The sequence below is a fragment of the Coturnix japonica genome, chromosome 9 (assembly GCF_001577835.2).
Source record: "Coturnix japonica isolate 7356 chromosome 9, Coturnix japonica 2.1, whole genome shotgun sequence".
Classification (NCBI taxonomy): Eukaryota; Metazoa; Chordata; class Aves; order Galliformes; family Phasianidae; genus Coturnix; species Coturnix japonica.
Genome location: NC_029524.1, coordinates 1 through 23,776, shown reverse-complemented (window position 1 = coordinate 23,776; position 23,776 = coordinate 1). Strand labels below are relative to the sequence as shown.

The window sequence follows — 23,776 nt, the reverse complement described above, 5'->3', positions numbered from 1 at the left end:
ACGATTTGTGTTTAGCAGGTATCCATATGTTAGGTTAAATGTCGGGAAGATTTGTGAATCTGAAGTACTCAGCCAAAGTGCTGAAGTACTCAGCCAAATGAGGGGACAAAGTGATAAGCGGGCATCAAAGGGCATAAAAGATGTAATGCTGTTTCCTGTGTGTGCTCCTGCTTGTGGGATGCCCACAATTGCAATTGAGAATAAAATCTGCTTTTATTAGAGATACCATCCTGATAAATTATTTGGATATTTCCAACACTTCTGTGTAGGCTGCATCATTCTCTTTTATCTCCCAGCATGCATCATGGTGAAAGGCCTGACTCTGTACTCTCCATCACCTCTTCATAGGTTCTGGCAGGCTGCAATTAGATCCCTTTCAGCTTTCCCTTCTCCAGGCTGGACAAGTCCATCTCCCTCTGCCTCTTCTCAGGAGAGATGAAGAGCTCCAGCCCTGACTATCTTGAGTGATCCTCCTCACACCCACTCTGTCTTGCTGACATCATTCCTGTGCTGGGCATATGAAATCTGGAGGGAGCATTCTAGAAAATGCCTTCCTTTCATCTTCTGGCTATGGTCTTCACTCATGGTTTGAGACAAGGATGTGGAGATCTCCATAATTACTATCACAAGTAAGACAGACACAGTCTGGGGAAGATTCATGTAATTACTGCCGATTAATAACCATGCAGAGCAATGGGGGCACACTGCTGGCCTCGCTGGCAGCCTCCTTCCTAGCTTACTGCCCACCCAAGACCTTCTCCACAGGGGCAGCTCCCAGCTTGGCAGCCCCAGCCTATGCCCAAGGTCAGAGATAGAGCCTTGCTGGAGAAAACATTCGCATTTGTCCTCATGGCCTTTCATGAAATGCCTGTCGGTGCATTCTGTCATCTTCCTTAAACCCTCTTCCCAAGCAGTGAGCCCTGGAATCCTTTTCAGTAAAGACTCAGGCAACAAAAACATCTAGTGCTTCAGCTCCATCTGTACCTGCTGTCATTAAACCAGACTCTCCATTCAGCGTCAGCACAGCGTGTCTTTAATTCAGCCCTGGTCTCCACTGCAGCAACCGAAGCTGTTCTTTTTGCTCTTGATTTTCTTGCAAAGACCAGCTGCAGGTAAGATTTGCCTTTGCTAACACCATGCATCCACCACAAAGGCAACTGAAATAAATTTAATTTTTGGAGCCTGTCCTTGCTGACACCTCCTGGCAACTGTTTTGTGAGTCTGTCAGAGCCCTGCCCCTGCAATAGCCCTACTGCTGCCCACATTGCACCACAGCCATGCACATGGCAGCACGTATTCAGTGGCAGGAAATATTTCTCCTGTGACAGACTGATGTGACATCCATAGTGTTGATACCCCATTATCTTTACTGATAATCTGGAAAGGGGGATTGAGTGCTCCCTCCCTAAGTTTACAGATGAAACCAAGTTGGGAGGGAAGTGTTGATCTGCTTGAAGGTAGAAAGGCCCTACAGAGAGAGATCTGGACAGGCTAGATCAGTGGACTGAGACTCGCTGTATGACCTTTATCAAGATCAAGTATTGGGTTCTGCACTGCAGTCACAAACAATTCCATGCATCGCTACAGGCCTGGAGCAGAGGAATGCTGCAGGGAGGAAAAGGATCTAGAAATGTTAATTGACAGCTGACTGAACATGAGCCAGCACTGTGCCCAGGTGGCCAAGAAGGCCAGTGGCATCCTGGCTTGTATCAGATAACAGCGTAGACAGCAGGACCAAGGAGATGATGGTCCTCCTGTACTCAGCACCAGCACAGCCACACCATGAGTGTGGCAGTTTGAATTTTGGGCCCCTCACTACAAGAAAGACATTGAGGCCCTGGATCCTGTCCAGAAAACAGCAAACAAAGCTGTAAAGTGTCTGGAACACGAATTTTGCAGGGGAATGGATGAGGGAACTGGGGTAGGCGCGGGGGGGATGGCGAAGATGCCTTTCCGGCCGCGCTCCGATGTCTTTTTGACCCCGCGGAGCCGCCGTGGTCGGTGGCAGTGCGCATGCCCGAGGCCTTCTGGCCTCTGTCCGATACTTTTTGGTCCTGCGGAGTCGCCGTCGTCGGTTGCGGTGCGCGTGCGCGGAGTCGTCATGGAGTCGGAGGGTCCGTCCGAGCCGGGCTTCGTGGGGATCCGCTTCTGCCAGGAGTGGGTGAGGGAGGCGGCGCGGTGGGAGCGGGGCCCGGGACCCATCCCGAGCCCTGCCACGGCCCGGCCCGGCGCTGATTTTGCGTCTCTTTAGCAACAACATGCTGTACCCCAAGGAGGACAAGGAGAGCCGTGTGCTGCTTTACGCGGTGAGCCCCCGCGGCTCGGGCACTTCCCACGGGCACAGCGCGTTCCCGAGCCGCGTTCCTCAGAGCTGGGGCCCGGGCTGTGACCCTTCCCCGCTCCCATCTCTGCCCACAGTGCCGCAACTGCGATTTACCAGCAGGAGGCCGACAGCAGCTGCATCTACGTCAACAAGATCACGCACGAAGTGGAGTGAGTGCGGCCCCCCGTGGGACCCCCCGACAGCCCTTCCTCGGGATTCCTACCCCCAAAGCCGCCCACCTCCACCCGTGCCGCCCCTCCTCCATCCAGCGGGCCCTCCCCCCAGATAAGACAGCCCCTAATGTCTTCCCCTACCCCGATTCTCCCACCTCGGCATATTGGCCGTCCCTCTTCTGGCAGTGGAAGCTGGTGAATGAGGCGGTGGAGGGGGAAGCTGCGATTTCAAAAAGACTGGTGCTAGTTGTTAGGAGGTAATTAGTGAGGAAAGTGCTTGGCAGGTGGCTCAGTAATGAGAGGTAATAAGGCAGGCTGGCTGGAGGGAAGTTAACAAAGTGGATCGATTCATAGGTAATAAGAATGACAACAGAATGGTTGGGTTAATAACAGTGAGGTGTAAATGAGGAGTGATTAATAGGCAATGAGGGAAGCTGACTGGAGGGCAACTAATGGGGACAATTAATAGGAGGTATATATTCATAGGCAGTTAATAAGAATCATAAAGGGACTGTTGGAATTGTTAATAAGATTGACTGAGGAATAAATAGAGAATAATTGATAAGGAGAAGGCAGTAGGATGGAACAAGTCAAGAGCAGTTAATAAGGATACAATTAATAAGGGAGATGACAGAGTCATTAACTAGCTTGGGGCTTGTTAGAAGGGTTGATTAACAATCTGGGTGTCTTCTCACAGTGAACTCACGCAGATCATTGCTGATGTCTCCCAGGACCCTACGCTGCCACGCACTGAGGACCACCCCTGCCAGAAGTGAGGACTTGGGGAGCCCTGTGTGGACCAGAACCCCCTGCAGGGATGTGAGGGGCTCCTTTGGGGCCAAGGGGTGTCCCCAGCCCTGCTGCTTTCCCTCTGGGCTCCAACCCTACCAGTGTCGAGGGCATGGTATCCCTGCCATGTTCCTGCTGCAGGGCTCTGCTATATCCTGTACATCACCTGTACCCCTGACAGCTCCATTACTTCCCTGTGGGATTATTTAACATCCCCTTTTGTGGTTCCTGTGCTCTATACGTGCTCCAAGTCCTTGCTGTGTCACTGCTTTTCTTTCTCTCCCCCAGGTGTGGGCACAAGGAGGCTGTTTTTTTCCAGTCGCACAGTGCAAGAGCTGAGGTGAGGCACCACCCCAAAATCCCACAGCCTGATCTCTGCTGCTGCCACCCCTTCATGTCCCCCTCCTGTGACTATCACCTCCTTCTACTCTGCAGGATGCCATGAGGCTCTACTATGTCTGCACAGCCCCTCATTGTGGCCACCGCTGGACTGAGTGATAGCTATGTCTCCGAGTCTGGCTGTTAGCACCAAACTGCTGTTGACTCCTGTACAACCTCTTCCACCTGCCAAATTCCTTCTCTGTATCTGCCAGGATGGCATTTTCACACAAAAAATGGTTGACTTTTGGCAGTGGGTCATGTTGATGGATCTGTGGGATAGCATTGGATGGGAGGCAGCTCTGTGGGGCACTGGGCAGTGGGGAGGCTTTGGGATGTGAATGTCTTTCATGTGGCTGGGTCCCTGCAGAAATATTGCACCCATCACTTCCAGTTATGGAGTCTCGGATCCCCTGTGGTGTCCCCACGTGGCATCCCTTGTACCCCCAGTGTCCCAGTGGACCCTGAATTGCAGCCCTAGGATCTCCGAATGGCATCCCAGAGGAGCTTCAGGTGCCCTCAACCAAGCTCTTGTCACCTCACTGGGCCCCAGATTCAGTTCCCAGATGTGTCCTGAGCTTCATGTTTCCCACTGTGGGTCCCATGCTGCAGTCCTGGTGCCTTAAATGGCCCCACAGGTGCCATAACTGTCTTCTGAGTACTCCAACCCCTAGTGTACCACATTATACAGTCGGCATTCCTAGACTGCCTCTTTGGGTGCCAAATCTCCTTTGCTCTATCTCAAATTACAGCATCAAAACATAAATTTCCCCAAGAGGTATCAAATCTCCTTCACTGAATAGCCCATTTGGATCCCAAATTGGCCCCTGGGTACTGCAGATATCTCCAGAGGGCCTCACGTTGCAGCCTGGTGCAGCTGCAGCTGGTGAATGGTGCCAGCACAGGCCCCAGGCCTGTGCACTGGCATCTGGAAGCCTGTGGATGGTATAAGTCTTGGTCCCAGTAATGCTGTTTTGGGCCAAACCCAACAAGCCCAAAGCCAGTGGCTTTGAAACAGACTTTAAAGAATCTTTAGAATTGGCAGAGATGGCAATTGCAATGGTGGGCTTCCTGCAATCAGGAGAGCATACAGAAAACAATGTTACATCGTTTATGCCCTATTGCTCTACGCTTATCTCTTTCTCCCCTGATTCCCCATTGACTAAGTACTTAAGGCTCACAATCTTCCCAATACTCAACTAAACATATGGATACTGGATAAACATAAATTTTTGCTAGCTAAGCATGTATTAGTTAACTTCTCACATTTGCTCATTCAACACTCAGTCATTGTTTCTGGACATCTGCTTGTCCCTGCATAAAGACAAGTTTGGAAGGAGGATAGGGAGGAGTATCTTGATGCCTGCCTGTTGCATCCCAACCTGCCCAAAGAGCAAAGTAATCCAGCCTTGTGCTGAGGCCCTGGCTTCTTTGATGTCTGTTAAGTCTGTTTTACTTTTGCTGAGCGTCTCTTATCCAAACAGAATAACCCTACATTATGCTTTCTAGTCCATAATACTATACCTATACCATTTGGAACATTTAAAAACTATTGCAGTTTTGCAAGCAAGAATCAATCATATACTTCAACAACTAAATTTCTAAAATATGCTAGTAAAATATATGGTATTTCTACTTTTTCACGTCAGCTATTTCTAAGGACAAGTTACAAAATACAAATACATTGTGCTTTACTTCAGATCAATTCCCCCTTTTCAATATCTAATGCAGAAACAACATTCCATTCCTACAATACCAGACAGTGAACAGGGAGCACCACACTGCAATTATGTGGTTCTTTGAGGATGTGATATATACAAAGGTGTTACTCTGAGATACAACAAGGAGCAACCACCTGACACCACTACAGCAGCGCTGGGAAGTAGCATCTGAGGGGTTCCTCCTGCAAGAGCACTGGCATGCAATTGGTGGTGACGGGGTCTCATTCTGAGTGTGACTTTTGCTTCCAGAGGATGTGCTGCAGTTCCAGTGTTTGTGTAGGTAGCACAAGGATGAGCTGATCCTGTCCCCATTCAGGTAAGCACATTGACCTCCACCTTGCAGCTTGAACCTGTGCTCAAGAGGGAGGAGAATGGGAAAGGTGCCCTGATGCGCTGAGAAAAGCTGGGAGTGCCTCTAATGGGGAAGGGCAGAATGACTTGGTGCAGCACCCAGCCTGAGCCCAGCAGCCCATAGAAAACCACAGCTGCAGGCCCAGGAGACGATCCCAGTTATAAACACAGCCTGTGGGAAATCTTGTCCAGGACAGATGGACAGACAGGCTGACCAGTTGGTGAAGGCTGTGCCATTGCTCCATGACACTGGGCACACATGACCAGTTGGTGAAGGCTGTGCCATTGCTCCATGACCACTGGGCACCCTTCCTTGTGTGGCCCAACCCAAGTTTAGGATCATGCTAGATATGATGTTATCTGAAAAAAGGTGCGTGTGTGGAATGCTAGCTACCCATTGCTTTCATCCCCAGAACAGAGCTCCAGATGGCAGAATAACTAAGGCACAGCAAAGGCTTACCACCCTTGCTGATGAATTGACAGAAACTTCAGGAAGATACTTCTATCAATGGATGGTTGGAATTCTGGTTTGGTAAATGGAAAGGGCTGGCTGTAACCATACTTGCTTCTTTGATTATAGTAGCAAGAACCTTGATGGCCATCAGTTTCATAGTTTCATAGTTTCGTGCGGGTTGGAAGGGACCTTATAGATCATCGAGTCCAGCCCCCGGAATTCGAGCCTCTGTGTAGCAGAGCGGGCACTTCTACCACTTGCGCCACAGGGGGGATTCAACTCCGGGCCCCAGTGTTGCAAGGCGGCGTCTTTAACCACTGCGCCACCGGGGCACACATAGTTGCTGTGCTATCCCCTGTGTGAGGGAACTGGTACAGTGACTGATCAAGACAGCACTGCTGAAGTAAATGCCAACTGAGCCACTACCGTATTCGGGTATAATGATGATATTACAGGAAATGGGGAATTCAGAAAGTCAAGAAGGGGAATATGTCTATAAAATCATACTTAGAAAAGAATTGCAGAAATCAACAATGTATAAAAAGGGGGGGAACTGTAGGAGTGGGGTGCTGTTTCTGCATTAGAACTAACAAGAGAAATATTTTACTAATAGTTATTTTCAGAAGAGCCTTTTCACTTCATCAGGGGTCTCTGATAGTCTTTGCATGCTCAGCAGATAGGTGCGGAACCACGGGAGGAAGAGATCAGCATTGGGTAACGGCATCAAAGACGTAACGCTGTTCTCTGCACGCACTCCGGCTGGCGGGCCCCACGCCCTCCAATCCCCTCCTCCGTCCGCACTCTGCTTCCGCTCCAGGCCGGATGTGGTGTCATCATCACGCGCCGGGGCGGCACCGGGGCCCATCTTGCTTAATATCTTTATTGATGACCTGGATCAGGGCATTGAGTGCACCCGCAGTAAGTTTGCAGATGACACCAAGCTGGGAGGTGGTGTGGGCCTGCCTGAGGGTAGGGAGGCACTTCAGAGGGATCTGGATTAGCTGGATCGCTGGGCTGAGGTGAATAGGGTGAGGTTCAACAAGGCCAAGTGCCGGGTCCTGCATTTTGGTCACAGTAACCCCATGTAGCGCTATAGGCTTGGGGCAAAGTGCCTGGATGACTGAGAAGATGAAAGGGACCTGGGGGTGTTTTTTGATGCTCGGTTGAACACGATCCAACAGTGTGCCCAGGTGGCCAAGGAGGCCAACGGCATCCTGGCCTATGTTCGAAATAGCGTGGCCAGCAAGAGCAAGGAGGTGATCATCCCCCGTACTCAGCATTGGTGAGGCTGCACCTCGAGTGCTGTGTTCAGTTTTGGGCCCCTCACTACAAGAAAGACATTGAGACCCTGGAATGTGCCCAGAGAAGGGCAACAAAGCTGGTGAGAGGTCTGGAGCACAAGTCTTATGAGGAGCAGCTGAGGAAGATGGAATTGTCCAGTCTGGAGAAAAGGAGGCTCAGGGGAGACCTCACTGTATTCTACAACTTCCTGAAGGGAGGTTGTGATGAGGTTGGGTTTTGCCTTCTCCCAGGTGTCTCACTCCAATTTATAGGAGGGAGGCAAGGTTCATTGATATATGTATACCCAGCGTGTGATTAAGAAACAACGGTTCAAATGTTGGTCTGACTAGTTTATTATAAGTCCTAGCCGTTTAGGGAGATGGGGAAGGGAAGATGGGCGATGGGAAATATAAGCAAGGAGTATCTGTAGAGAGCAAAAGAGATAGCCACCACCGTGGGTCCAGCCAAGGTATGTAGTAGTCCGTTGATCTCAGGAACTCGTCTGATCACTGTGGGGGATGGGAGGAGACCATGAAGCTCCACAGCAAGCTGGTCGAGAGGTTCTTCTGAAGAGGTTTTCCCCTCAGAGAATTCTGTGTCAAAAGTGTCTTTGGGAGTTTGTCTCCAAAGTCTCTAGTTTAATGGGGGCCTTTTATCCCCCATTTCTCTGTTCTTTTTTCTTCTTTTCGCTCCTGGCCCAACAGATAAACGAGCAGGAAGTGGTGCCTTCTTTGATATCCACAATTATTATCACCTTTTGCAGTGGTCAGCTCCTTCAAACAGCACCCCTGAAAAAGCCTGCTTGTCTTGCTTCTGCTTATCTTTACAATCAAAAGCAGAGAAACCCTCCAGGAGAGATTGTGAGGATCTCCCTGGACTCCAGAACAGGTCAAAAGCAGACTGAAGATGCAGGGAGCAAGGAAATGTGTCAGGAGAAAAGGCAGAACCCAAGTGCTGAGAATGAAAAAATCCTTGAAAGGAATTCCAGCCTTGTAAGCCACCACTGTGTATACTCGGTGAAGAGACTGTACAAGTGTTCAGATTGTACAAAAAGCTTCAAATGGAAATCCCATCTCACCTGCCATCAGCGCATTCACTCAGAGGAGAGACCCTTTAAGTCCCCTGATTGTCCAAAGAGCTTCAAAACCAATTCCCACCTCATGGGCCACCAGCGCATACACAAAGGAGAGAGACCCATTAAGTACTGAGTGTGGGAAGGGCTTCAAATATAGTTCTGTACTGCAGCACCATCAGCGCTTTCAGTACATGACAGCAGTTTACAGAGTGGTTCAGCCTGGTTCCATGACTGATGCAGCAGGAGGACCCACGAACCCACACGCCAGAAAAGGGAAAATGGGGAAAGGAAAAAGGGCAAAGGGGAAAAGGGGAAGAAGAAAAAGGGGTAAAGGGAAAAGGGTAGGGAGACAGGCCTAACATCAAAACAGTGGCAACAGTCTGAGAAGGAAAGCAAAGTTACTAAAAAAATATATCAGAATGCGAGGTAACACAATATAATACAATGTAATTGGAATTGAAGTTAATAAATAAAAATGAGAGAGTGTTTAAAAGCTGAAGGTCTTACTCTAATTCTGAAGGCCAGCACACATGCTGCCAGGATGAGCAGAAAGGGAAAAACAATATAAACTGTATAAAACAGTATAAACAGTATAAAACTGAATACAGGCTGCAGTTGGAAGCCAGTCAGCAGATAGTTCACTGGATTTTCTAGGTAGATCTCATAAGCCCATATATGATCCTGAGCAGACCTTATAATTAGTTCTAGTTAATCATGAGTCCCTTCCCTTTGCACTCATTTGTCAGTGGCAAAACAAAAAGGGGGGAAAAATGGCCCTAGGTTTGGGAAGTGCCACTGACGACAGGATTGGGATTTCAAAGCAAGGAAGCAGTTTCCTAGTTCTCCAGGTTTCTTTCCAGGGTTTTCAGGTTTTGGCCCTGCGGCAGGTATCGTGGTTGCCCCCAACGCTCCAGCAGAGCACCTTCTGGCTGTTTTGGAATGGGTTTTCCCACAGATTCAGCCTCGTAGTATTGTGCAAACCCAAATGGAGACATCAGGAGAGTTGATATGCAAAGGCATGACCAGAATAGTGGATGTTAGTGGCAGGGAGCCCAACTCCATTAGTATACCGATAGCATAGGAGGACTTTGAGTGGTGCCTTCGAAATTCTACCCCTTTGCAGATGAGCTTATTAGGCTGTACAGGACAAGTGAACTTGCGGCAGGTGAAGGGTACACTGTGGCAGGTTTCCTCACGACTCACGTGGGTGGCCAGGCTGAAGGTCAGGGAGAAAACTAGTAAAAGGGAGCACAGTATTCATGGGTGCAGGCAGATGGTCTCATAGGGGCACTTGCCCTTGGCAAGAAGGGGGGTTGCTGGTATCATAGTATCATCATAGTCATCATAGTCTTGTGCGGGTTGGAAGGGACCTTAGAGATCATCGAGTCCAGCCCCCGGCATTCGAGCCTCTGTGTAGCAAAGCGCACTTCTACCACTTGCGCCACAGGGGGGATTCGAACTCCGGGCCCCAGTGTTGCAAGGCGGCATCCTTAACCACTGCGCCACCGGGGCACACACCACAAATGTGGTGTTTGCACATGATTAGGGGGCAGCTGGGGACTCACTGCAGGTACAGGAATTGGCTGCTGTTCATTGGACATTGCTGACTTGGCTTGAATACCCGGTCAACACAGTCACAGATTTGCTATATGTAGCCGGGGTTGTGCAATGAATTGAAAGCGCCTTCCTTAATCAGGAGAAAAGCACGTGGCTTCAAGAGTTATTTTGCGCTTCTCACTCAGCAATTAACTGTCATACAGTGGAGTGTTTCATGATCCATATCCGAAGTCACCAATGGAATAGAGGGTTAGGTGAAGGAAATGCATGAGCTGATGCATTGGTCAGTGCTGTAGTACAGCCCCCTGTTAAAAGGCGTGACATTCCCCACGAGATGTTTCACCAGAATGATCGAGCGCTTTGGCGGCAATTCATCCTCACACAGGCAGAGGTTGTGGGATAATTAAGGCATGTGGTCAATGTAGTCATCACGATCCCCAGGATTGGTATCAGGATAAAACCACAGGGGCTAAAGGCTTTAGAAGTATGGCAGACAGATGTCACACCTGTACCATCTTTTGGTTGCCTGAAGTATGTGCATGTCTCTATAGACACATATTCAGGGCTTCTGTGGGCCATTGCTCTTTCTGGAGAAAGAGGGCTGCACGTGTGCAAACATCTCACAGCATGCTTTGCTGTAATGGGGGTGCCACAACAAATAAAGACCGATAACAGTCCTGGGTACACTCCAGTTCCTTTTATCATGGGGGGTGGAGCATGTTACAGGGATACCCCACTCTCCACCTGGGAAAGCTATCATAGAAGAGCCCATCAACTCCTGTAGGGGCAGATAGAGAAATATCTGGAAATACAGGACTCACGGGAGAAACTCATTATTATTATTATTATTATTATCATCATCATCATCATCATCATCACCACTCAATTTCCTGAGTATTCAGGACAACAGCGCAGATTCTGGTATCGTTATTATTCATGGGACAGGGTTATGCCTGTGTTTCCATCAATCATGGGCCACAGTGGGTCCCAGCGTGATGGACAAAAGCACATCCCTGGCACCATGCTGGTCCTGTTGGGCCTCCTGATAGGAGTGTCAGCGATTCATAGGATTGACCCTTGGGCCAATCTCTGGGTAATTTGGGCTGATGTGAATAATATGCTGGAATTCTGTTCAGCCATGGCATCAGCCACTGATCTGTTCTGGACATGTTTAATTGGCATACTTTTTCTTAATTCAGATGTGCTTCTAATACGTGGAAGTAGAGTTTGGCAGGGAATTTCGGCTAATGTGGAAGGAGGTCCTTGCTATTTAGGGAAGTTAAACCAGTGATCACAGTGAATCAATTTATAAGTCAGTTAGTTACCTTAAGAAGTGCATGAGGAAAATTAAAGGAATATTAGTCCCTATAGACCAGTGGTTGACTTCAGTGTTTATAGACATTCCGGCTTGAATCAGAGGCATAATCAAGGAGAGTTTGCATATGCTGTTGATTCTGTTATTGATAATTGTTGTTTGTTGTATTGTGATCAATATTGTGGGTTGCTCAAAAAGAAAAAGGGGGACCTGTGGAGATGTTTTTTGATGGAATGGGGCCACATGATTTGATGCAGCTGGAGCTGAGCAACACAGTATACCAAGAGGCTACTTGAACTGACCCATATGATGGTTAATGAGGAAGTCTGGCAACAGCCAGTCTGAACTGGATGCCTAGGGGAGTAATCAGGTCTCAGCTGTGTTTGATTAGCACAGTAAGAATGTACACCTTGTTGTAGGGAATGTGGGTTTTTTATTTTCTTTTATTTTGCATAATAAAGCTGGAAGATGGTTATCGCTATATTAGTGCCAGTCCATTATTCTGTCCACCTAGTTGTAGGCACTTTGAGAGCATCTCCCCATCCATTCACCCTGACTGTCATTGCTGGCAGCAACACAGTCCACTGATGTACAAGGATAAGGAGAACAGTAAAATGTCTCTTGGAGATTTACTAAAAATGACCTGCAAGCAGAAGAGGTCACCCTATCTGCAAGTTTTCACAGGACTGGCTAATCCCTTCATCCTTGTATCAGACCTCAGGGAAGTCACATGGAAGAGACAAGCCTTTGAAATTAAGCTTGATTCGCTTTGCCCCTCATACACCTGATCACTGCATCCCTTACTTGGCAAATGGTCTTTCTGTGGGGTGTAGATGAGGAAAAGGGAAGGAGGAAAATAAAGCAGCTGCTTTGTCCTAGAGCTCTTGTTTTCATTGTGCCCTGGCCCTATTTTCTGAAACTAAAAGACAAAGTGTGAAAGAAGGACAGGGAAAGGTGCAAGAAGGTCTGACTCCAGGTCCCTGCATGCTTCCGGGGGAAGGCTGTTTGGCACACAGCCCCATCTCCCTTCCTAACGCAGACTTACACAGGAGGGTATGCAGGGAGGGCTCTGTTACTCAGCCAGTTCAACCAGCAGTTGTATCCACCCAGAAGATATGTTTGCCCTCTGCGTAGTACACAAGATCTTCACAGCCCGGAGCTGGTGCAGCCTCACAGACAGAGCTCAACAGAGAATGAGCAGCTCTCCAGGTCTCCATCTGCATGGTTGTTATGCGTTTTGTTTGTTTGTTTGTTTGTCTTGGTATCAATCAAAAGTTGGAGGCACGGTGTGCTGACAAAGCATTTGGATCTGCTCCACATGGAGTTGGGCGCACTGGAGCACACTGAAAAACATTTCTATAGCAATGCACACAGTATGAGGTGTAAGCAGGAAGAGCTAGAAGCTTCTAGCTTGGTCCTGGAGCTACAACATCATTAGCATAAGCAAGGTGTGGTGGGAAGGTTTCTGTGATATGTGTGCTGTGTGTACAGGATGGCTCTCCAGGACAGATAGGCAAGGCAAGCGAGATAGTATGGTGTTGCTGTTGGTAATGGTGGGCTGAAATGCATGGCACTTGCTGTTCCTAATGATGTGGCTGAGAGCCCTCAAGTAAGGTTTAAGGGGCAAGGCAATAAAGTGAGAGTCTACTGCAGGCCACCCAGCCTGAATTATCCCAATTAATCATTCCTAGGAAGAGTAAGAGAACAGTGAGGTGGATTGTGATCTGGCTGACTGGCAGAGCTCAGAGGGTTGGGATTATTGCTTCAGAGTCTGCTTGAAGGCCTGTAACTAGCAGTGTTTCCCAGGGGGTGATTCTGGGTCCAATCTTGTTCAACATCTTCATCAGTGACCTGAATGAAGGGATAGAGTGCACACTCAGCAAGTACAACACTGGGAGGAGTGGCTGACATACCAGAAGTCTGTGCTGCCATTCAACAAGATATGAACCGACAGTTCATATCTGACAGTTTGGCAGACAAGAACATGATGAATTTCAACAGAAGCAAGTATGAAAAATTGCCTTCATCTATCCATACAGGTTAGCATTGACCTACTGGAAAGGAGCTTCCCAGCATGCTTGGGAGCAAGGGGCAGGGAACAGCAGAGCCAAGTGGCGGCATTTGTCTGCAGACAGCATGGCTTTGCAGGACTCCTTCTGACATTTGGTCCCCACTGTGGCCCCATCCCACTGCCAAGCTCCATGGATTCTTGAGTCACCAAGCAGTATCCGAGCTGGAACCAGGACACTGTGACAGGAACACTTATCATGAGGTGTCACAGCCAAAACATAACGCAACCATGAGGTGACTGTGGGTGAGAATGGGGTGTCAAACAGGTGTCCATAGGATGACCATGGAATATTCTTGGTGAGGCCATGGGTGGACTATGCTGAGAAATGGTGGCACCACTGGATGACCATGAGGTTAGTAGGAAAAACACACGGAAAAATAGCTTGAGAATGAAGTGATCAGAAGGGGAAAGTTTGGCCATCGTAGAGTAACCATTGGAAATAGTGTGGGTCATGTGGGGCAAAGATGGTGTTGTGATGGGGTGACAAAGAGATGACCACTAGGCGATCACAGTGGGAACACGGAGGTATCATTGGGTGATCACAGTAAAGAAGCAGAACTGTGGAGTCAACATCTTCGTGATAGGCTTGGCAGTGGCAGCAGGGAACATGGTAATAACCCAAAGGGAAACTCAAGCTCTGGGTTGGGGAGTGCAGGGCATGCTGGTGGAACAGCAGTGTGGGGCAGCTAGCTCAGTACCCCTGTATGGAAAGGAATTGAAATGAGGACCACAGTGGGCTTGGGGTTCCTCCTAGTACAGTAATGTCACTGGGAGGATGAGACATTACCTGGCGTGGTTGGATCACATTGCCCTGAAACTGAGCCAGACAAGATCAGCATGTTCACAGCTCACTGCCACCATCACCACCACCCCTCTCCCCGCACCACCACCACCACCACTGCTCACCTTTCTTACTGTGCAGGAAGAGGAAGAGACCAAGCACCAGGCAGATGAGCCCCAGCACAATGCCCCCGACACCCATCAGCAGCTTGCTCCTGCCCTCATCCACCAGGGGCTCTGCAGGGACAGGAAGGGGGACTCAGGTTATGAAGGTCAAGCTCCCCCCACATCTGGACAGGGGCTGGGGGCCTTACCCCAGAGCTGGGTGATGGGCAGCCACAGGCTGGCGTGCTCCACCTGGCACACATAGCTGTCCCCATGTCTTGGGCTGGTCTCCAGCACCACCAGCACCTGGTAGGTCCAGTCCCCATTCTGGATCACATCTGTGGACACCACACTCTCTGTCTCCTCCTGCCCGTTCTGGAACCACTTCACCTCAATCTCAGGCGGGTAGAAGCCTGTCACATAGCAAGCCAGCCGGTCGGTTTGGGGAAGGGAGCCCGACTGCAGTGCAGAGATCCTCACTTTGGGCTCTGCCGGGGGAGAGAGAGGAGAGTGTTGGGGACAGGCTGTGAGAGCACTGCATGTGCTCAACAGTGCTGCACCTATAACAAGCTCTGGGGACGCATGAACTCGCCTCTCTTCTTCAACATCAAAGGGGCCACTATCTCGTAGTTGTAGTTGCAGAGCATTTCCACCGCAGCCCTGTTCTTCTCCAGCACGTCCTGCTGGCTGTTGAAGAATTTAGCAGAAGACTCTCCCAGGACTGCATCGGCCACAAAGAGACCAACATCGCTGTCAAAGTGCACGTACTGCTGCCGGTTGTAGACGTGCCTGACCAGAAACCTCACCCGTTCGGTGCCATTGAGGAAGTGGCACTCAATTGTAGCACTCCACTGGAAAAATGCTGCGGGGAGAGGGCACTGTCAGGGAGCCCAGATGCCCCTCGAAAGACCCAAAAGCCCCGTCCCATCCTCTCTCCGTCCCGGCCCCCCCACGCTCACCACAGCAGCGGTGCCGTTGGCGCCGGCGTCCTGAGCGCCGGAGCTCCGAGCGCTGCGCACGGGGCTGACACCGGGAGGGACCACCCCGCAGCATCCCCACACCGTGACTCACCCGAGGGCCGCGTGCTAGCGGCCAGCCGTGCTCCCAGCGCCACCAGTGCCACCAGCACGGCCCCAGCCACCAGGACTCGGCCGCTCCCCATGGCTGCGGTCGGAGGATGAAGGGCGCCGGCAGCCCGCGCCGCTGCTCTGGAGCAGTGAGTGCCTGGGCCGGGCGGCATCAGCCGTTTCCAGGCAGATCTCCATTGAGGGTACTTCGATCAGCCCTGGCACGACAGCGCTATCCTGTGTTGGCATCCGTGTGTCTGTCTTCTCCGAGGAATGCTCAGTGCTGCTGCTCTGCCTGGGAACAGCCGTGTCACTCGCAGGGCTCCACCCACTGGCTGAGCCCCACGGATGGCCCCACGGTCCCTCCATGGCATTGCCGTGGTCATCCAGTGGTCACCCCGTGGTTTCACCATACTCACGCCACAGTCACTTCTTCATCATCCCATTCTCACACTATGTTCTCCTCATATCTCTCCTGTCATCTCCACATGGTCACCTGAAAGAAATGCCACTGTCTGCCCATTGTCTTCTCAGTGTCACCCACTATTTGCTCCAGTGCCCTCTTGCTCACACCACTCTCCCCTGACTGATCCACAGTTCCCACAGTCCATTCATAGTGAACTCATGATCATCCAGTGCTCTCACCATGCTCATCTTTTTTGCCACCCCATGTCTGCTCCAGCACTCAAGGGCAGCTGCCCATTAAGGAGATGTGGAGGGCAGCATTGGGATGCAGACAGCATTTCATTTCATTTCATTTCATTTCATTTCATTTCATTTCATTTCATTTCATTTCATTTCATTATTTCATTCAATTTCTCCACCCCCTTCTGTACTTCATGGTGGCCAAGTATAAGAGGGAGCCCTGTGAGGCAGCGCTCTCACTATAGACCAGTGATACCACCCAGCCCTGCTGCTCACTGCTCCCCATCATTTTTCTGTGGGACACTCAGTTGCTTCCTGTACCACTCCCCAGGCTCTTCCCATCCTTTCCAGTCTGTGGTCACTCTATGGTCATACATGTATCATTGCATGGTTAATTCATGGCCACACAGTATTCTGCCCATGGTCTCTTCATGGTCACCCCATAGTTCACAGTATCACAGTCTCGTGCAGGTTGGAAGGGACCTTGGAGATCATCGAGTCCAGCCCCCGGGATTCGAGCCTCTGTGCTGCAGAGCGACGCTTCTACCACTTGCACCACAGGGGGATTCAAACACCCGGGCCCCAGTGTTGCAACGCAGCATTCCTACCACTGCACCACCGGTTCCTTCATTGTAACTTCATGGTCACCCAACAGTCGCACTGGTGTCACTTGGGAGTATCCCAAGATACTCCCATAATCACCTCTTTGTCACCCCATTCTTACCCCATTTTCCCTCATCTTGAGATCCCACTGTAAACACTTCACATTCTCCCATGGTCCCTTTTGGTCATCAGCAGTTGCCCTCATGGACCTCCCAGACCTCCTAGCACCGTTGCACAGGGCCACAAACACTGCAGTGAAACAGGTCAGCAGTGGGGCCAGGCTGTCTCCAAGCACCTTTCCTCTGACCAAGCACCCCAAGGACAGGTCCCACAGAAGGGGATGTGTGGGTCAGGATGGGGATGTGGGGCTATGAGGGCACATGGGATGCTGCCCTCTCATTGCAGCAGGCTCCTCTGGCTATGGGCACCATTCATCTGCGTGACCTTGACACTGAGAACGGTGCCTGTGATGATGCCAACCATGGCCATGGCCAGGCCCAAGGTACACACCAGAGTGTCAGTGCTTTTGGAGGTGAGCAGGAGCAGCTGGGTCTTTGAAGTGCAATAAGGGATCACAAGGTGACCACTGAGTTATAACATGGGGGGAGATGGGGTTTGATTGACTGACAAAGAGGAGATTATGGGATGGGTAGTTGTGGAGAGACCCTTAAGTCCCCCAGTCTTCCCTTCACAGTGACCTCACTAGTGTGGGCAAAGCCAAAAGCGACAGGATTCTTCATCTCTGACACTGTGGTGGTGAGCACTCACATGAGGGCCAGATGCAGTGCCCATACAGGGAAATGCCCGGACATGGCTGCATACACCCAGACATGCCTGCACATAACTTCAGTAAAGACAAGGATGGACTGGCCACTCAAACTTTCCTCCAAGAATGGGGTGTTAAACATATTACAGGCACTGCTCAGTCTCCCACTGGACAAACTATCATTGAGCACACTCATCAAACATTGAAATCCATTCTTACTAAACAAAAAAGGGGGAATATGGGAGGCACACCACAACAAAAATTATGTAAGGCTTTGCTTGTGCTGAATTTTTTGAATTGTGATCGTGCATATACAGCTAATGTGGATTGTCATTTTGAGGCTTCCCTAATGCTAAAGGAACAGCCTATGGTTAATGCTTGGAATATGGCCACAGGACTTTGGGACAGTCCCCTACCACTGATAACTTGGGGTCGTGGATATGCTCGTATTTCCACAGGGACTGGCCCTACGTGGTTTCCAGCATGATATGTTTGGTCTCATTTGAAGGCAGAAAATAGCATCCAGCCTTTATAATAACTGTGATTGTGTGCCTCTTACTTAGTGGTACTGCTTTGTAATTTGTTGTGTTATAGATAATATTAGTAATGGTTTGACATAGTGTGTGATTTTCTGTGTTACCAATGTAGTCTCAAGAATTAGAGTTTTAGGCATTATCCAGGTTGTTGTGAGCTTCTTCTATTTTAGTAATAGATCAAATGTGTATTAAACAGGACTTGATGTAATCAGTGCTAGAATCTATGGGAATAGCTTTTTTAATGTATTAGTACTGCTTGGTTATGATGTTATCAGCCTATTAATTAGCTTTTCTTAATTTGCAAAGACAAAACCTGGAAAGGAATCCCAGGCAAAGGGATGACCCTGTATCATAGAATGAATACCTCTCTTACATCCAACTAATTGGGATTTTTAAAATATGACTATGCATCACTTGAGACAAAAGTGCATGCAAATAGAACTAAATTTGATAGTTTATTTCATTTTCCAAGCGGGTGTTCCACTTGGGCTCTGTATCACGCACTGGCCACACGGATATGGTGCACAACTGGAAGAAATCCTTCAGACCCTGAATGCAGGAGAGAATCTGTGGTGAGTGAGAGAGGAAAGGTGCCCTTTGAAGCAGGGGACGCCCTGTTGGCACTACCTGTCGCATCCACCACCAACACGGTTTGCTGTTTCTCAAGGGTCAGTAAGTAATAATGCCCCTAGTGATACTCTAGTACATTTGTTCCTCTAAAACTGGTTCTATTTGATGTGCTACCTCATAAAATTGTGTGATCATTAATCAATTATTAGCTCAAAAGCATGGTTATGAGCATCCTAAAAGCATTTGCTGCACAAATTTTAGTGGTCATTAAAAATCAATATATCAGAGTATATGAAAGTTGAAGACTTTTCCTAACTAGTTACAGAATAACACAATGGGACCCTCAGGGATTTATTTCCAGGTTGCAGAAACTTAGGTTGCAGAGCAAACATGTCTGTTCTTTTTAGTAGTCTTAACAGTAATGTTGTTATGCTGTGTTTGACTTGTCTCTTTTTTCACTTTTAGAGCATTGTTAATCGAGGTCTTGATTGAGTTATAGTGGTTATGTTATTAATATAAGTAGTGTTGTTATTCTATAGGTACTAGCTTGGTAATTAATAAAAAGGGGGGAAATGTGGTAATACAAGAAGAATTTTACAGAGCAGCAGCCATGGATCAAGATAAGGACTTCACAGAGCAGCAGCTGCGGAGTAGGATAAACAGTATGAGAAACAAGGACACCTCTAGGATAAGAATGAATGGCTCAAGACTTTGAAGGGGGGTTTTAGGGTTGTTATTGCAGTAGCTTTCCTCCAATTAGGGTGTGTGATTTTTTGGACGCCCTCGTCTGTCTGCTATAAAAGTATGGCTTTTCGTGCAATAAATGGACGCAGCTATATTTAACCAGATTGGTGTGTGGCTGTTTGTCCCAGCACGCTGACCTTTTGCCTTCAGGTCCGACAACACTAAATGTATAGCAGAGGCAATTTCACCTACTCAGACTGTATTAAGTGACAAATCCTTTCTACTGGGAAATCCTCTGAGGTGCCAGTCATGCTGTAGCATACAAGCAGCTCATCTGAGCTTTTTAATGATTTATTAATGGAGTCAATTTGGTAGTTTTAGCACTGGTTATCAAAAAGGCACAGTTAGCAGTGTTGATGGTGCAGTAATAAGAGTTAGCAGTGTTGATGGTGCAGTATAACATCATAACACATCCTTGCATTGTACAGCATGTTAGACTAGGTCTTCCTTGACTAGACCTAAGTCTTGTTTTAACAAGCAGATGACTGCAGTGAAAGGAGATTCGTCCTCTGCCCAATACAGACGTTATCATAGGATGCCCTTAAGGTTCTTGATCCCATTTAATGCAATGTCATGTCACTATCTTCCTTCAGGTAATGCCATTAATCAGCATGATGTGATTTGTCACTTCTGTTGATGACACGCAGCTCTGTGACTTTCCAAAGCCTAGCGTTGCATACACTGTTACGCTACTTCAAACACAGTGAATTATAATGAAAAACTGCTTCCACTCGAAGTCAGGTCAAAGAGATGGTCTGTTAACAGGTCAAGGCAATTCAGAACAAACTGCTCTTCTCCAAGCTAAATGACTGACTGAGACAGCACTAACAAAGCAAATGCCAATAGGGCCATCACCATACTTGGACAAAATGATGGTACTAGAAGAACTGGAGAATGAAGAGAGTGAGGAAGATATGTACATAGGATTGTACCTTAGAAAAGAATTGCAGAAATCAACAGAGTATAAAGAAGAAAAGGGGGGAATTATGACAGCTGTGCCATGGGGAAGATTCCAAAATGGCACCTGTGCTGCTGGGAGTGGCATTCTGCATAGGATGGAGGGGGCTGGAGGACAGGCCCAACACATCCCTTGTCAAACTGGTACCATTTGCATGCTGTTGCACAGCCATCCCAGCTGTGTCTCCTGACCTTCCTGCCAAACCTCCACTTCAAAGTGGGAACAAGCTGCAAAACCATCAAGGATTGGCCCCGCTGTCTCTGCATACCACCAAGCGAGGACCTGCAGTGCCCAGGCGAGACGATGTGCCTGGCAGTGCAAAGCCAGCCCACGTGTGTGCAGATGGCAAGGAGCGTGTGGCACTGGCTTGCGTGTGGAGGGCGTTCTCCACTGCAGCCCTGCCCAACAGTCAGTAGGGGTGTGCGGCCATGATGGCAGTAATGAACAAACTGCTGCTTCACAAAGATCTTGGCCCGATTAGAAATCTTTGAGTAGTGCTGTTACAGCAGACAGAATGTGATAAGCGCAAGTAGTCTCCTACACTTCACATCCTTGCTACTTCATTCTGGGTGTTGTCACTGAGCAGCATCTAACACAAGTTCTGCCCTGGTCAGCTGGCTGCCTTAGCTTGAGCCCTGATGGCAACGCTGTGACGTGATGTTAGTATTGCTGTTTTCTCCTCGTCAGAATACTCTGCCTTTTGAAGGAAGCAGCTTCTTGGTTATTTTGTTTTGTTGTTGAATTTTATTGAATTAATTTACAATATCTATATTCCATATAGTTATAGATGTTTTGAATATGATCATCTGTGGTGCTGAGAATTTTTGTAGAAAAGGTATACTCAGTTCGGAAGGTGTAATAAGGATGTTAAAGAAAGAACCCCCTGTTGTGTTGACCAGTGATGATGCTCCCACCCCCTGACCAATGGTGGAGAGGAGCATGAAGAGAGAGGTGGTGCTGGGGGGATCTTGGGGCTGCTGGGCCTGTCATACTTCTCATCGGATGATGCCCTCAAACTGCCACCCTGTGGGGGCTGCTCCAACCTCCTGAAGGATGGTGAAGGAAAGTTGGTGACAGTTCCTGGGGGGGACAGGGGGCTGCTGGGCCAGTTGGCTTCCCCCAGGCAATGGTCGTCCGTCTGTTGGATGATGTCCCCAGGTCTATACTCTGCTGGGGTCGCTTCCATCCCCTGATGGATGGTGGAGGGGAGGGTGAGGGCAGAGATGGTGCTGGAGGCTGACAGGCCTCTCAAGCTTCCCTGAGGCAGTGGCTGCCTGCGGGTGACACTTTGAGGGAGCCACTGCCAACCCCTGAAGGATGGTGGTGGGGGACAGGAGGGTGGTGTTGATGCCAGGGTGCTGCTGTTTGGGTGCCAGCCGATGACTGCAAGCTTCCAAACCAGGTGGGTCCCTCCTGTCCCCTGAAAGAGGTGTTGATGCCCAAGGTGGATAGGGGCCACTGGGCCTGATGTACTTCCCAGGGGCCACGGAGCCTGGGCTGGTGGGCTACGGGGGCTGCACTGGGGGCAGCTGAGCCCGACAGCCGTCAGGCCTGGCAGGGGCCGCTCTGGTGGTGCTCTGCGGCTGGTGGGCAGATTGTCACTGCACAGGCACCGGTTGTTTGTGCCACGTCTTTTCTGTCCGGCGCACTGAGGCGAGCAAGCTGTTTGTCCAAGCGTGAGCAATATGCTGGACTGCAGCATCTTCAGCAAGGCGCCTGCAGGGAGAGAAACGTGCTGAGGGCACAGGAGAACCCCCTGCTCTCCTTCCTCACAGTGCATGATAGAGTCACTCTCAGCTCCGGGCCTGTCTCAGGCCCAGCAGTAAGAACATGCAGCAGGAATGGCGAGGCCAGTTAAATGTCTGACAGTGTCAATCTCAGACAGTGTTAGGCAACAACTAACTGGCTTCTCTATGCTGCTTTAACTAGAAATGCCTCCTTGCTCACAGGATCCCTATAGTAAAGAGAGGGGGCAGGATGGGGTTGGGGGTGAACAAGAACTCACTGGTTTATCTGCCTCCGTTGTCGGACAAGACGATAGCACGAAAACATTGCCATCAGCATGGTAACGAAGATAGCCACACCAAATCCCAGGCAGTACTTCTTGATAAAATTATTGTCTGCGGCATTTGCGTGTTCCTCACCATCCGCACCTGGAAAAACAATGTGGATCTGTTTCACCAGCTGCTGCTTTGAGTGACATGGACAAGAACAACCACAGGAAGGATCCCGCTCCGGGCTGCTGTTGTGCCTGGTGGCTCAGGGGAAGCACAGCAAGCTCTGGAATGCAGGGTCTGTGCACAGGAGGTACTATGGAGGGTCCTGTTTCCTCTCCTTATCTGCTGAATGTGGTTCTGGTGGCCTAGTTCCCAAAAGGACAAAGTTCCTAAGTCCCTGGGAACTGGCTGCAGTGGGAGGGGAGCAACCTCTAACCACGGCCACGGAGCTCTATGAGCGGCCCTTACCTGGAGTGACAGTTGTTGTGTGCATGGCCTCTATTACTCTCAGGGGGACAGTCAGTGTGCGAACTCTGCCGTTCCAAAATGCAAGCCAGCGCATAGGTGCTCCACCTGTCTCTTTAGAAAGGAGGTAAGGGAGTGGGACTGTAAGTAACTGCTTCTCATCAGGAAGATGGTGCAGTTTCTCCACATGTATTTCTAGAAATTCAGTTTCACAAGCCTTTCAGGGAACAGACGGAAATACACCTACCACGTGCTTTGTCCTTCATGATTTTCATTAGCAGAGGGGGCAGTGTCTGCAGATATTTTCCTGTTTCCAGGGCCTCTTTCTGTTTCTCAGGACCTAAACAGAAAGCATTAAGATAACTTTCAGACAAACAAGGTATTAAACTGAACGGTCTTTTCAGTGAAGTCAGTAACGACAACAGCCACCCCTGGGATGCCTGTGGGGTTCCAGCACAACTAAGGATTTAGCACGGCCTTCCCTGGAGGCACTTCTGCAACCAAAGAATGAGAACTTTTCACCACACACTGCAGCTTACCTAAACGCATAACGGCATCACTGAATGGGACCAGGGCATTGTGCGAGGGCAGGGCACACACACACAGGTGTGCATTCTCACTCACACCTGCAGACGCGCCTGGCTGACATTAGGACTGTGAGCTGGCATCTCTCAAAGGAAGTAAAATCTCATGACGTACCCATTCGAATCGCTGGGGCTTCTGTCCTGGAGCTCAGCTGGGAAACTGGATGCCATTCAACTCCACTAGGAGCTGTCAACAAACACAGACAGAGCAGCTCCTGTCAGACACCTGTTTAGACTGGAATGACAGCACTGCTCCACAGCACTCTCCTCTCCCTGCCACACAGAAGCATCTGGCAAATAGTTGTTGGGTGCCTGCAGTGGCACCGTGACAGTCCAAAAAGGAACCGTGTGCAGAACTGCCTGGAGAAGGGAAGGGGGTGGAAGAGGAAGGGCAAGATCTAAAGGCCCTTTCCTGTGGGATTGCCCTGAGGCTCACAGGCTGGATTGTGCTGAGGCTTTGGCAAGGCA

General features: G+C 49.4%; 2 protein-coding genes and 1 long non-coding RNA gene across 7 annotated transcripts; 1 reads left to right on the top strand and 2 right to left on the bottom strand.

The window, feature by feature from the left end:
* The first annotated feature begins 2,026 nt into the window (after positions 1–2,026).
* Positions 2,027–3,913, top strand: POLR2I (RNA polymerase II subunit I). Its single transcript, XM_015870943.2, is given in 7 exon segments — positions 2,027–2,160; positions 2,252–2,306; positions 2,419–2,433; positions 2,435–2,493; positions 3,194–3,268; positions 3,574–3,625; positions 3,721–3,913. Coding segments are annotated over 7 exon segments (378 nt in total). The 5' UTR covers positions 2,027–2,101; the 3' UTR covers positions 3,784–3,913.
* Positions 2,847–6,422, bottom strand: LOC116653827. The gene is made up of 2 exons (XR_004308309.1): positions 5,995–6,422; positions 2,847–5,945 (listed from the first exon to the last, which is right to left on the bottom strand). It is a non-coding gene; the product is annotated as an uncharacterized LOC116653827 (long non-coding RNA).
* Positions 6,423–10,544: 4,122 nt separating this feature from the next.
* Positions 10,545–15,644, bottom strand: LOC107317826 (class II histocompatibility antigen, B-L beta chain-like). Of its 5 annotated transcripts, XM_032446486.1 has the most exons (6): positions 15,445–15,644; positions 14,966–15,235; positions 14,583–14,861; positions 14,395–14,505; positions 14,276–14,305; positions 13,479–14,188 (listed from the first exon to the last, which is right to left on the bottom strand). In XM_032446486.1, exons 1-6 carry the CDS (start codon positions 15,611–15,613, stop codon positions 14,175–14,177), a joined length of 873 nt encoding a protein of 290 aa, XP_032302377.1. In that variant the 5' UTR covers positions 15,614–15,644; the 3' UTR covers positions 13,479–14,174. The 5 variants fall into 5 exon arrangements, with proteins under 5 accessions (XP_032302375.1, XP_032302374.1, XP_032302378.1 ...); XM_032446484.1 differs by lacking the exons at positions 13,479–14,188; positions 14,276–14,305 and adding an exon at positions 10,545–10,880; XM_032446483.1 differs by lacking the exons at positions 13,479–14,188; positions 14,276–14,305 and adding an exon at positions 11,831–11,985 and having other exon boundaries at positions 14,362–14,505.
* Positions 15,645–23,776: the final 8,132 nt, after the last annotated feature.

Coding starts and splice junctions, on each gene's coding strand:
- LOC107317826 (XM_032446483.1), bottom strand. CDS start 15,613: ATGCCGCCCGGCCCAGGCACTCACTGCTCCAGAGCAGCGGCGCGGGCT. Junction 14,506..14,582: donor GCCCATCACCCAGCTCTGGG/GTAAGGCCCCCA, acceptor CTGTCCCTGCAG/AGCCCCTGGTGGATGAGGGC. Junction 11,986..14,361: donor GTGGTGGTGGTGCGGGGAGA/GGGGTGGTGGTG, acceptor CTGTGTTGCTGC/CAGCAATGACAGTCAGGGTG.